The 13,630-nt window shown below is 39.2% G+C and overlaps 1 protein-coding gene across 4 annotated transcripts; it reads left to right on the top strand.

Moving 5' to 3' along the window:
* Positions 1-9,141: 9,141 nt before the first annotated feature.
* On the top strand, positions 9,142-13,519 carry LOC141904991 (uncharacterized protein C3orf38 homolog). 4 transcript variants are annotated; one of them, XM_074793674.1, is made up of 3 exons: positions 9,142-9,244; positions 9,877-9,983; positions 10,546-12,337. In XM_074793674.1, exons 2-3 carry the CDS (start codon positions 9,914-9,916, stop codon positions 11,346-11,348), a joined length of 873 nt encoding a protein of 290 aa, XP_074649775.1. In that variant the 5' UTR covers positions 9,142-9,244; positions 9,877-9,913; the 3' UTR covers positions 11,349-12,337. The 4 variants fall into 4 exon arrangements, with proteins under 4 accessions (XP_074649775.1, XP_074649773.1, XP_074649772.1 ...); XM_074793673.1 differs by lacking the exon at positions 9,142-9,244 and adding an exon at positions 9,372-9,484; XM_074793672.1 differs by lacking the exons at positions 9,877-9,983; positions 10,546-12,337 and adding an exon at positions 12,359-13,519 and having other exon boundaries at positions 9,158-9,484.
* The last annotated feature ends 111 nt before the right edge of the window (positions 13,520-13,630 follow it).

The following is a 13,630-nucleotide window of genomic DNA, read 5'->3' as shown; positions in this document are numbered from 1 at the left end:
AAAATTTATAATGTTCATCCTGTTCGATCCTTGTATTCCTTTCACATTGCGCAAGCATTTTTGTATCGTGACAAAACGCTCAGAATTACCGTAAACTGATAACTCACGAATTGAAACTTATAATTACACGTATCATACGTTAGCCAAGGGTTGAATTATTGATAAGTATAGATATACTAGGATGCGTTCAAACGTATATAAAAGCCTAATTACCGTTGTTTGTCCTGTGACTGTATTGATTATTAGTGACGTTGCGACGTTTGAATAATGAGCACATTCAATTATTCAATCATTTTAACCGTTGCCAAATTACGAATAAAAGTCACGCTATAGTGCGTATTGTTCCCTGCCTTGATCTGTTGTTTCGGTCTCTGAAAGATCATTCATGCATTCAAAAACAGACATCGCGTAATTTTTCTCCTCGCTTAAAGTCACTTTTAGTGATTTTCACGCATGGTTCTGTTTGATTATACACCATAAAAATCACTGACCTTAAACAGTTAAATACGTTGTCAAATTGCACCGTGCACGATGTGGACAATCGGCGTTTAAACACAGGAAAGCAATGACCAAAAATACCATCAGTACTTGAAGATGCGCACTTATGAAAGTAGAATCAATCAAAAGGGATATATGTATATATACATGTAATAGATTGAATTCTTGACTTGGAAATAGACTAAAAAGTGAGAAAATGGATATTCACCAACTTAAATACCCAGCGATCTCTATGACTCAACGAACTCTTACAGAGCGCAGATCGTCGAAACTGAAACTGCTGAAAACATTCGAAAATCAGACGATGGAATATGATGACAGTACTGTGCTACCCGAATTAACCGACAATCGACTCGTATCGCAAGGGTCGCGGAATGACACGCAAGATGCGCTCGTTGCTGACGGACAAATATCGCCGCGGTCCCCGGTCCCCCAAATTCACTTGAGGCCTCGGTTGATGACGCGTAACAGTTCCATATCGGGACTGGATTGCAGCGTGAAACCTGAGGGCGGAATCAGAAGAGAGAACACGATCGCCGGAACGAACAATAGCAAGCCGCGAAAATGGAAAGGTCTGAAACGACATTTGACGAATCTACAGTTTCTCAGACGCATGAGAACTTCGATGAAATTATCACCAGCCAAAACGCCATCGGTTAGAGACGATTTTAACGTAAGTTCCATTTAAAGTAAAAATAGCAGTGCCAGTAACAGAAATATTGCCGAGTTCATTACGCACGCGGCTTTAAATTATGCAATTAAAATGTCGATATTCTTGTAAAGTCTTGTATGTAACCCCCGAGGAGATTCAAACGACCCACTGGTCTGTGCTAAATGCCCATTTTTACGAAACATTACTTTTAAGAACCTGCTCACGTTAAACTCGAGCAGTTAAACTCCCGCAGAGGAAGAAACGACTGATGGCTTTATGGGAAAATATTTGAGTTGCCGGATAGTTGGATTCTTTTCCACATTTGCGGGTGTCAGTGGATACAATTATTCATATTCACGCATTTTGAAAGAAATAAGAAGGTAATCGAAATTGTACTGTTGAATTGGGAGCGCATTTATGGCATGTGTGCGTTATTTATTTTACGGCAATTTAAGTTTACGACCAAGAGGTCCATAGATGTAAATGTGTTTGTTTATACTTAGAATTCACCCGGACAAATTGCTTCAATTCAATCGTGTTTAATGACCAGTGTCAAGATTTGTTCTGCAATTTTACCTGAAGTTAACCCTAAATGGTCTAGTTGAATAGGGTCGTGAATAAGAAACCGTTTTGTCCATTACTGGCCGCGGAATGATTAGGGTTCGTGTGAAGCAATAAAACTTTTCAGGACGCCTGTAGTGGGATATTGAAAGCCATCATAAAAAGGAATTAAACATTCGATAAAAAGGAATCAAAACATTCGTCTGTTTGTATACTTTATATAAAGAAGTGGTGGATTTTACGCTCATCATAAAACCTGCGTTTTATTACTGAATTAGCTTTTATCTATTCAGATTATTAGTATTCTACCATTGGCGCGTGAATAAGAAGAATATGAAAATATATTACTTTGAAATTGAATGAAAATTCGAGAACTATGAAATGATCTTCGAAAAAAAATCAACTAATTGTTCGAAATATCAAGCGCAATATTGTTTTTCTCGATAAACATTGCGTATAGGAAAGAAGGTACGTTATTCGAGATATCGGATGGGGAGTTCTATGAATGAAAGACGAGTATTGGGTATTGAACGATCTTGATTGAAATATCACGCGCATCGATCTGAATCCGTCTGCGTATCAATCAGACGGTGATTTATCTGAAGTAATGCTCGTCTGTTTCCAATCAATTGATATCTAATGAAGCGTGCGTGTCCGGCGCGCAATATAACGCACTTAGAACAATCGCGTGCGGCATTGGATTTATAGGATGGATAAGAATTGCCAATCAGGCGTTGTCGGCGCCTCGTCCAATAAGCGCCGCAGAACGCCAGCGCGTCGAATCACGGCAACAATTGCCCCGAACTTTCCGCAAACGATAATCAAAGCTTACATGAAATACAGATCGGTGACGTTCGCCGGACCAAAACGAAATAAAACGGATACGGACAGTAAAACTTGTCGTCGGCCAAGTCGGTCGCCGCGGATGAGCGATGCGTATCGGAAATATCAGCTACCTCCCATTCGACCGTATCTCTCCCAACGGGCAGGCGATGGTGGCGGTCGGACGTGGAACGGGAGTCGAGTTGGTGACGCGGTCGGGATGAAGAAACGACGGGCCGTATCGGTAGTGTCGCCGGCCGCCGTGAATACAGTCGATGAATTAGCGCGGCCAAAAAGAACGACGTTAGCGTGCGGATTGGTAGCAGGAGCGGCAATAAAGCATTCGCCATTTGTGTTGGAAACTCCGCGATTTTCAGTATTTCCGCCCGGTGTTGTACGTAACCGCACAACAGGGATTTTTGTTTTTCGTATATCTAATGCACAATTTCGAGCGTTTCTTTTTTAATACTCGAAAAATCAATTTGATAACGACCTGGATTCAGTTTCACAGTTCTGAGTTGAATTTGGCATTGCAAATCAACAGATTTTAACTCAGAGTTAATTCTGACATACAACTGCGGAATCGGGCCTTTATCTGTCTGAATCGCATTTCGATAATCTTACAGATTACACAAATTCCAGGTTGTAGTACTTTATTTCACGTAAGTTTGATTAAACAGTTTTTTCTATCGACAGGCCAAGGAGAAATTCCGACATGGCGTACGAATGGTACTCATACTACAAGGCTGGCTGGCAGAAATGACGAAAAAGTTAGTATCTTATTAAAATCCATTTTACAATCAAAACGTGTCGAAATCAAAATTAACCGGATTAAAGCGTTAGTGTACGCCATTGCACTATATACTGTACAATGCAGTTACCTACTTACAATGCCGATTAATAGGACAACAATTATGTATTCCATTACCTTGTTACAGTGCCCATGATTCAGTTCCGTTAATGGTAAAAGGCCTAGAGGATTGTTATATTAAATGAATATTTGATGATATAAATGTATATGATTGAAATCTACTACCCTATGATCAACATTTTCAACATTTCCGAAATATGAATTCATATATATTATTATATTCGAGATAGAGTCTGTCGAATAATATATATATATAATGAATAATAATATATATAATATCAAATGTGCATTATATAATGAATAAATTCTAGTGCATCTAATAAGAATCTGATGGACAGTTTACCGACGTTCAATGACGTCACAACAGATAACGTTGCAGACGAAGGTGGAATCGTCAAGAATTCGGGACTGGCTTTCGATGCCAGTTACTTCAGAGCTAACAAAGAGGTGAGAAAAACGTGAGACTTGTACACCGATATACGTGAAAAAATCTTGAATTCCGTATTACTATTATTTATGGTATAGATGTTTATTTATGATTCATGTTTTCTAACTCAGATAACGCTGAGCAATGACGTGAAATATATTCTTAGTTTGCCACCACGAGCGCGGACAACTGAACAAGTACAGTCAGTAAGTACCATAAATGAATATGAAATACCCTTAATCGCAGAATTCTCGTGGAGAACTTCAGTCAAATCGATGTCATTTGTAGGTGATGCTTGCTCTACAACATCTTCGTTCATTCGCCGAATATCCGCTACACATACAAGAAAATCTGAGCAAAGTCGTGTGGTACCAAAAGTAAATCAACGATAATCGAAATTTCTCATTAAGAATGGGGTACCCGCAAAACCAGCAATCCCACCAGATGGCTTGACGAGCAGAAAGTCCGTCGTCATTTTCAATGAACTTTGAACTGGAATTTTAGACTCCCAGTCCATGTATTATCACCTCATCCACCAAATATATGATACTTCCATTCTTCTACTTGGAGATCGGTATAGTTTTCATAAATAATTGATTCATTTAGGAGAAAAATTCATTCAGTTTTCACCGAAATGTAGAAGTAATCAAATGCGGACGACCAACTACCTACTAGCGAACCTGGCGGATCTTCGCCTGCCATACGTGGAATCCTCGATTGCCACAGTAGCACTGCGGGTACCCCATTCAAGAATGTATTCAAGACAATACGCATTAATGCGTGAATACAAGATACATCATTTTATTTTTCATTAGAGTTTCCCCCAATCGGATAATCATAAGACAGGGCCACAAGGCAGAGAATTTCTATTTCGTGCTGGCTGGAACAGGTACCGTTGTAAAAATTTATTCTTAATCATGCATCGCAATTATAGTTTCGCTTGCCATTGTTTCGTCCATATCTTGCATTCTTAATAGCGCTGGTGTCAATCTTAGAACGCAACCCGAAGACCGGAGAGCCGACAATTCGAACTGTGTCGGTTTTGAGAAAAGGGATGACGTTCGGGGTAGGCTTGTGTGTGTGCGAGAGAGAAGGCCTTTGTGCAACTTAAATATTTGATCACAGCTACGCGCGCCGCTTACACGTTACAATAGTGAATTAGCTATCTTTCTTAACTCGTTTCGATTTTCGAACCTGCAGCGTCTCTTACCAAAGACACCTAATCTTAAATACCTGATAAGCGTTCAATAATTAAATTCCAATGAAAATGACAATTAAGTTGAGCTGAATAGACCTGAAACTAGGACGTTAAGGTCGACGCTGTATCAAAAGCGAATCATCATAAGAAGTAACAAAGAAGATATGCATTTAATATGTATACATATAAGCATTTTTTCTTGAGAATTGTTGTTCGAAAACGATTAGTAGATTTTAACGATTCATTTTGCTGAATAGAGTAAATTTCGTTTAATCAAATGTCTCCTTTTACGATTCGTAGGAGATAGCTCTGCTACATCATGCCCAGCGAACGGCTAGCGTCGTCACACAAAATCACGTTCAATTGATCAGCGTCAGTCGAAAAGATTTCCTCGCCATTTTTCTCGGGAATAACGGCAGCGATAAGACGATACCGGATCATATACGTTTCCTGGGGTAGATCGAAAAAAAACCGTCGATAAACAAACGATCGAGGAACGACTAACTTATTTATGACACACGCATTTTCACTTCGTTTCAGCACTGTCGATTTCATGAAAAATTGGCCAATAGAAAAACTTCTCGGTCAACCAGCCATGTGCGTTTTCCATTTCTTCAAGTAAGTATTTCCAATCTCAACAGCATTTGCTTCACTGGGATCCTTCAATTCATTTGGTATCGGCGCATTTTATACTTGCATTTATATATATGCATAAATATGATCTAATAAATTGTTTCTTTGGAAAATAAACATTATCATCATTGACCTCGAATGAATTGGTTAAGCTAATTATCATCAGGTTTATCTATACAGTTGAATGAAAACATTTTTTGGTTGTTGCCGCGAGATTGTAATTTTGTCACCTGCTTCTTTTTACGCAGACGCGGTGTCGTTATCGTGAAGGACAGCCGACATTCCGACTGGATATACGTGATCAAATCGGTGAGTGAAATAGAAGTGAAGATAACAATAATTAACAATCGTACTTCTTACCTTCTAAAACTTATCGAATATTCTTAGGGTGCTTGCCAAGTGATAAAGCAGCTCAAAGCTGTATTACCAAAACTTTCACAAAAACGAAAACAACCCGGTTTTGTCGACAAACAAAATAGCATAAAAAGTAAGGATTTGACAGTATTTTCTATTATTCCTATTTCCATAACTCTCATCCATTGATTTATATTTTCGTGTTAAACCATCCACATCTTTCTAGGTGACTCCAGTAAAAGCCTTGACGATGCGAAATTACAATTACCCGTGATTACAGCCATCGACAATGAAAAAGAAACAGAATTTCCGGTAAATATGCTCATATTTCACCTATTCAACATGGTCGTGTTGAGAGGTGTTCATTTTCAAATACATAGGTCAAACCACACGATAAAAATCTTGAACTGAAATATGGAAAATGCTCTAAGATAGTCATCACTACTGACGAAATTTACACTCTTAGAGCAAATAGTACTTGACGTTACCATAAAATGAAAATATCCGTGGTCCTTGCGTGAGTTACCTTTGAAGTACTCGAAGGTTAATTAGGTACCATTTTAAAGGGTACCTAACATATCTATTTTTCCACCGGGTAAATCCCGTTCCTTTCCATAAATGATATTGTACATCTGACTGTGTAAATGTCGAAATGAAAACACATCTACACTTTAGTCTAATTTGAATTAAATGTGTTGGCGAAGCTTTCGTTATAATATAATCGAAAATGTACACAACGTCGTTAACGAGTTCGTAATCAATCGAAATAATCATAGGATGATTCAAATGATGATGACATTGATCGACAATCGACGCCAAGGCCGAATACAGCAGAAGGATCTCGTTTAGTTTTTACGGACGGCGAAGATCCGCGAACGCGGGATAGAAAGACCGGGCGGAGCTGGGAAAATACCGACAACGACGACGACCACGCAGAAACTGATAAGGAGCGAGGACAAAACGCCGTTTTCGTCCAAGTGGAACTACTTAAACCGAGGGACCACTTTGTAAGGATCTTACGCCACGAAACAATATTTTCACTTTTGCAGCATCTGTGCAATCGAATTATTCGCATTTTTGCTATCATTATATATATACACGCTATTTACAGGGCCTCACGGTTTCTTTAGATCCAGAAGATACTATGTACGAAGAAGACGACGTTTGCAGTGTCAGTTTGGTAGGTCGGCAGGAGTCTTGAAATAATGGATAAAGCAGTGGATTTCTTTTTTTCGCAAGATAACTGCAACTATAATCACCCATAATAACACTCTGCTGCATCAAATCATCAAATTGTCAATCTCATTGATTTCATACTATTTTAATTCTCTGTATGCTATCGCTAAATGTATTATTGAATATTTGCGTTGAATGCGGAATCTGATTTTAGGCTAAATTGATACCGTGTTTTCTCCTAATGGGTCGATTGGGTCATTTTGTAAACTGCAATAGAAATTCATGATGAGTTTATAACTTTTTTTAAATCTTAAAATAGGGATTGATCCTGTTTTTTCTTTAGCTGCCGGGTCTGTTATGTTTAGCATGACAATGATTTAAAAAAAACAATATACAGGATAGATAGATAGATAGGCAACCGGCCGGGTCAACTTATAAGCTCAACTGAAAAGAGAAACAAGGAATCAATTTTTACTTTGCTATCGCTACATGAGGAATCAGATTTTAAACAGAATATTTACTTTTTCGCTATGTAGGTAAGCCGGGGTGCCGAATGTATAATGTTGAATAAACGTTACTTTTACCAACACGCCAGCGACGCGGTGCGACAACGATTACGAAGTCTGGCCCGTCAGTACCCACCAGAATACAGGCTGCAGGAAAATCTACAAGTCAAGGTCAATTGGGAACAATACCGACAAAAGATTTTACAAGACGTTGTGAATCGCTTACAGGAAAATCATAGTTCGAAATGAATTCTTTTGCTTATTATCGTTACAATTCTTTTGATTATTATCGTTGTAAATAAAGTTAACTTTTTTAAACTAGAGAATACATTTACTTTGAAATATATATCTTTCTATAAAACACGATGAAAAACTGTTTCGGAAGCTCAGTTGGAGGGCCGACCAATATGGAATTATCTCCTAGTTTGATGAAAGACTTAGACTCCCTTCGAATTGGAACAATTTCTTTTCATTTCCTTTTTAGAAACAATTTTAGACAACGATAGATGAATACTACAGTCATCAAGTTGATTCATTGATCGGAAATTATTGGAAACTATTTTTGACAACCTTAGCAGTGCCCAGCTGTAATTTATCCGGCGGCACCGTATGATTTCGGATCAACCTTTTTAAATCTAGGCAGACGGGGTATAGTTTTACGACCCCCACCCTGGGGAATACACCATTCCAGCTAAAAATGGATATGAAAACGATGATTTATGTGGACTGCATAACTCTACTGATTCGATTAAGACCTATTTGAGGTATGCACACCGAAAATTAAGCGAAATTTCCCCAAAAAATCGTGGACAATAGATAGATAAGTACGGTCGACTCAACTCGATACACAGGCCTCGTTGTAAATATGTGAATGACGTTATGTTTCGAAATGTTTGTATTTCCTATTTTTGTAATTACGTAAATACTCTTTTTCTTCCATATACCATGGAAATGGTTGGCGTGTTAATAAATCTATATCCTAAAAATGATTGCTGTCAAACTACGGCACGCTGCACCGTGTGTCAGTCCGATCCAGCAGTCCGATGTAGTGTTGCCGTCTCAACGCCTGTAAAGTTTTTCCTATACGCTCACGCTTCGTCAACTACCTTTTCTTTTATATTACTAAAGACGTTTCACAAATTGACAGTGTCTCACAGTCGGATGGAATAATAGGATGTCATATGTAATATTTTCTTCTTATAAATCAACCTTTCAAATGAATTATTTGTCAGAACAATTTCCTTATCGTTATTGTTGAATCATTTTCGATATTAACGACGGGTCAGAATATTCATTCAACTCAAAATGTTCTTCCATTCGTCTAGCACATGTCTAGATATTTCGCCGTTTCGTCAAATATTGTCATGAGTTTGGGTTTTTTTCGGGACCTGACATGACAGGTCAGACCTGTCATGTCAGGTCTTAAGACCTGACATGACAGGTTCTGGATTGAGCCTATCATGCTTTCTGTGAAATAAATTTGAACTTGAGCTTGAACTTGAACTTGGAAACTCTGCAGACAGACATCAATCTCTTAAACGTATCAGTAAAGACATTTCTTCTCGGATTTATTGCAGAATAACCACTCAAAACACAGATACACTATCAAAAACCCCAGCAACTGTATCCCAAGCCCATCGGCGAGTGCCTGTGATTAAGCTTGTAAAAATGAAGGGAAACGAATGTAGAGAATGGCGCAAAATATTCTCTTACATGTCGGACGATGCGATAAAAAGTCTGGCGTATTCAGTGAGTTCTGGAATCATATCGACGCACTCTAGAGCAGGTACGCCGAAATCACGTATGTTGCAGAATGCTTGTTTACAAGCAAATTCGAAAAAATTCTATATTCAATTCAATTATTCAATAAACATTTATTGCTTCGTAGTAATAACAAAATTACACAGGACACGACGGCTGTAAAATACAAATACGGAAGCGACTACAGTTTAGGTGTTCCTGGTGGTTGTACCTAACCATAACACTATTCTTTAACAACTCTAGTGCCCCACGCATTATTGGATAATTGGAAAGGTGACCTTAAAACTGCAGTTAGACCGTTGTATGTGTGTGGTGGTTATCCTGCAAGAAAATGACAAGGTCATTTCCTACGTCTGGGATTAAAAAATCTCAGCAATTTCTCTGTCCTTGTTGACTATTTGATTTGAGTTTTTGCAGGGACATCAATATCGAACATTGACTGGACGATCCTGGAATGTGTGACGGGGCTCGTAGGAGAGTTACTGCAAAAACGATAATCTGTCTTATCAATCCAGAGTCTGAAAGTAGGCACTGGATTAACAGATATGCCAGTTGAACACATAATTGTTTTTTCAGTATCAACAACTCATGTATGTCATGTATGGCCTGTGTACCATATGGCACACATTGCCGCTCCGGCTAACAACATGCGAGCCAGAGAGGTGCTGAAATAATAGTGTGAACACCAACAATGCAGATTCAAGAAACAATAACTAATATTAATAAAATGATAATCATATTGCAATGAATAATAATATATTATAATAGATATATATGAAATAAATAATTATGAATAATAATAAATATGTTAATATATGATAGATAATAATAATATATATTAATTATAATTAGTAACCATCAATTTGAAGTAAATCTCTGAAGATGGGTGCAATTGTACCGCCCCAAATGTCAGGATGAAACAATATCTAAGTTTTGGTGCCAGTTTTGCAATTGTTGTCTTGCATGTTCACACAATTATTACTCAAGACTGGAAGTAGTGTCACTATTTATAAAGGCGCTGAAATTGCTTCAGCGGAACAACCCTGATGTACCATTACTTCAGCCCGTTTTTCTTACAATTTGCAGAATCAATGGAGGCAATTTTCAAATTCACGCAAACCAGCCAGGAGCTTTTCAGCCGTCAAAAGATAAAAAAAGACGCGCTGGTGCTTTATTTAGTGAACGAAAACGTATCCATATCGCCAAACGCGGGCAAACAGATCATTATTCAGAAAATACTGGAAAAATGGAAATCTCCTGTTGCCGCGATGACAGCCGATACAGCAGTCGCGTCAGAACTTAGTCGACCAACGCCTACATCTACGCCAACCGTAGCAGAAACGAGTCAACCTGTGCATAATTCTACGACAATTGAAGCAGAAGCGAGTGCGAACGTGCCCGGGTCTACGGATTGGAATGTATTCGCGTGGCACTTCGCTCGGTGGTTTTACGATCTCTGGAACGCGACGAACCCGCAACGCGGTGGCAAAAACGACGCGGTCTTTTCGCCCGATCATTTATGGCCCGATTGCCAGCTGATTTTGCGTATGAATCGGTCGCAAGTCGATCACGTTGAAGGAGCTTTCCCGGTTCACGAAAAACTGCTACAATTGACGACGCGCGAAATGCTAGTATTCAGTCACAACGGCGATGGCGGAGTCCGCGGCCGTAGCGAGCCGCACGGACTAGTCCAGGTGAAAGCGTGTGGAACCGTTTATCAGGACCGTAAGTGGATCGGCGTGTTTGAACACGATTTCGGCCTCGTCAAGGATCCCGCGACGCAGGACAACTATCGGATTAGAACGTTGAAGTTCGACTTTCACACGGACAAATCATCGGGGAATACTTGTCTAGAACCGTCTGCCCCTCTGCCGGCTATTACCATCTGATACTGTTTTGAAATGTTGAAAATTATTCAATAAACATTTATTGCTTCGTAGTAATAACAAAATTACACAGGACACGACGGTTGTAAAATACAAATACAGAAGCGACTACAGTTTAGGTGTTCCTGGTGGTTGTACCTAACCATAACACTATTCTTTAACAACTCTAGTGCCCCACGCATTATTGGATAATTGGAAAGGTGACCTTAAAACTGCAGTTAGACCGTTGTATGTGTGTGGTGGTTATCCTGCAAGAAAATGACAAGGTCATTTCCTACGTCTGGGATTAAAAAATCTCAGCAATTTCTCTGTCCTTGTTGACTATTTGATTTGAGTTTTTGCAGGGACATCAATATCGAACATTGACTGGACGATCCTGGAATGTGTGACGGGGCTCGTAGGAGAGTTACTGCAAAAACGATAATCTGTCTTATCAATCCAGAGTCTGAAAGTAGGCACTGGATTAACAGATATGCCAGTTGAACACATAATTGTTTTTTCAGTATCAACAACTCATGTATGTCATGTATGGCCTGTGTACCATATGGCACACATTGCCGCTCCGGCTAACAACATGCGAGCCAGAGAGGTGCTGAAATAATAGTGTGAACACCAACAATGCAGATTCAAGAAACAATAACTAATATTAATAAAATGATAATCATATTGCAATGAATAATAATATATTATAATAGATATATATGAAATAAATAATTATGAATAATAATAAATATGTTAATATATGATAGATAATAATAATATATATTAATTATAATTAGTAACCATCAATTTGAAGTAAATCTCTGAAGATGGGTGCAATTGTACCGCCCCAAATGTCAGGATGAAACAATATCTAAGTTTTGGTGCCAGTTTTGCAATTGTTGTCTTGCATGTTCACACAATTATTACTCAAGACTGGAAGTAGTGTCACTATTTATAAAGGCGCTGAAATTGCTTCAGCGGAACAACCCTGATGTACCATTACTTCAGCCCGTTTTTCTTACAATTTGCAGAATCGATGGAGGCAATTTTCAAATTCACGCAAACCAGCGAGGAGCTTTTCAGCCGTCAAAAGATAAAAAAAGACGCGCTGGTGCTTTATTTAGTGAACGAAAACGTATCCATATCGCCAAACGCGGGCAAACAGATCATTATTCAGAAAATACTGGAAAAATGGAAATCTCCTGTTGCCGCGATGACATCCGATACAGCAGTCGCGTCAGAACTTAGTCGACCTACGCCTACATCTACGCCAACCGTAGCAGAAACGAGTCAACCTGTGCATAATTCTACGACAATTGAAGCAGAAGCGAGTGCGAACGTGCCCGGGTCTACGGATTGGAATGTATTCGCGTGGCACTTCGCTCGGTGGTTTTACGATCTCTGGAACGCAACGAACCCGCAACGCGGTGGCAATAACGACGCGGTCTTTTCGCCCGATCATTTATGGCCCGATTGCCAGCTGATTTTGCGTATGAATCGGTCGCAAGTCGATCACGTTGAAGGAGCTTTCCCGGTTCACGAAAAACTGCTACAATTGACGACGCGCGAAATGCTAGTATTCAGTCACAACGGCGATGGCGGAGTCCGCGGCCGTAGCGAGCCGCACGGACTAGTCCAGGTGAAAGCGTGTGGAACCGTTTATCAGGACCGTAAGTGGATCGGCGTGTTTGAACACGATTTCGGCCTCGTCAAGGATCCCGCGACGCAGGACAACTATCGGATTAGAACGTTGAAGTTCGACTTTCACACGGACAAATCATCGGGGAATACTTGTCTAGAACCGTCTGCCCCTCTGCCGGCTATTACCATCTGATTCTGTTTTGAAATGTTGAAAATAGTAACGCCCACGTTAAAGTGAATATAGATTAATCTTGGAGTTTAAGATTAGCTTAGTAAAATATGTGAAACATAGATGGAAACTGTTTGCACAGATTTTACACGTGATCTAGCAAGCTCAACAAATTTCCGTTTCCGAGTTGTTTTTTTTTCTAAAAAAAATTCCTCGCCTATCCCCGACTTTTTTAAGGAAATGAAAATTCCCCATTTCCGGGTAAGAGGCCGTCCTGTCCTGTTTCGGCTGTTTGAATGAGAAAATTGTTTTGCCTGACTTGGCAAATGATAAATTGTAAATGAGAACGATGAATTAATTTATTTTCAGTAACAACACTTTATTTCTTAAATAGGAGTAAAACTATGGTGCCTTCATATTGCTTTGCTGTTGATTGATTTTCCAAATTGTACGGGATTTAAGTATTTTTCTAAGCATATGCAGCATAAAATCA

Source organism: Tubulanus polymorphus, chromosome 5 (assembly GCF_964204645.1).
Source record: "Tubulanus polymorphus chromosome 5, tnTubPoly1.2, whole genome shotgun sequence".
In the NCBI taxonomy this organism is placed as follows: domain Eukaryota; kingdom Metazoa; phylum Nemertea; class Palaeonemertea; order Tubulaniformes; family Tubulanidae; genus Tubulanus; species Tubulanus polymorphus.
Note: the sequence above shows the minus strand (reverse complement) of the source record. Positions and strands in the feature narration are given on the sequence as shown.

Bases quoted from the DNA above. Each gene is read 5' to 3' on its own strand.
- LOC141904991 (XM_074793672.1), top strand. From the start codon at position 9,367: ATGAAGGGAAACGAATGTAGAGAATGGCGCAAAATATTCTCTTACATG. The intron at 9,485-12,358 runs GTACGCCGAAAT...TACAATTTGCAG, and splicing joins ATCGACGCACTCTAGAGCAG to AATCGATGGAGGCAATTTTC.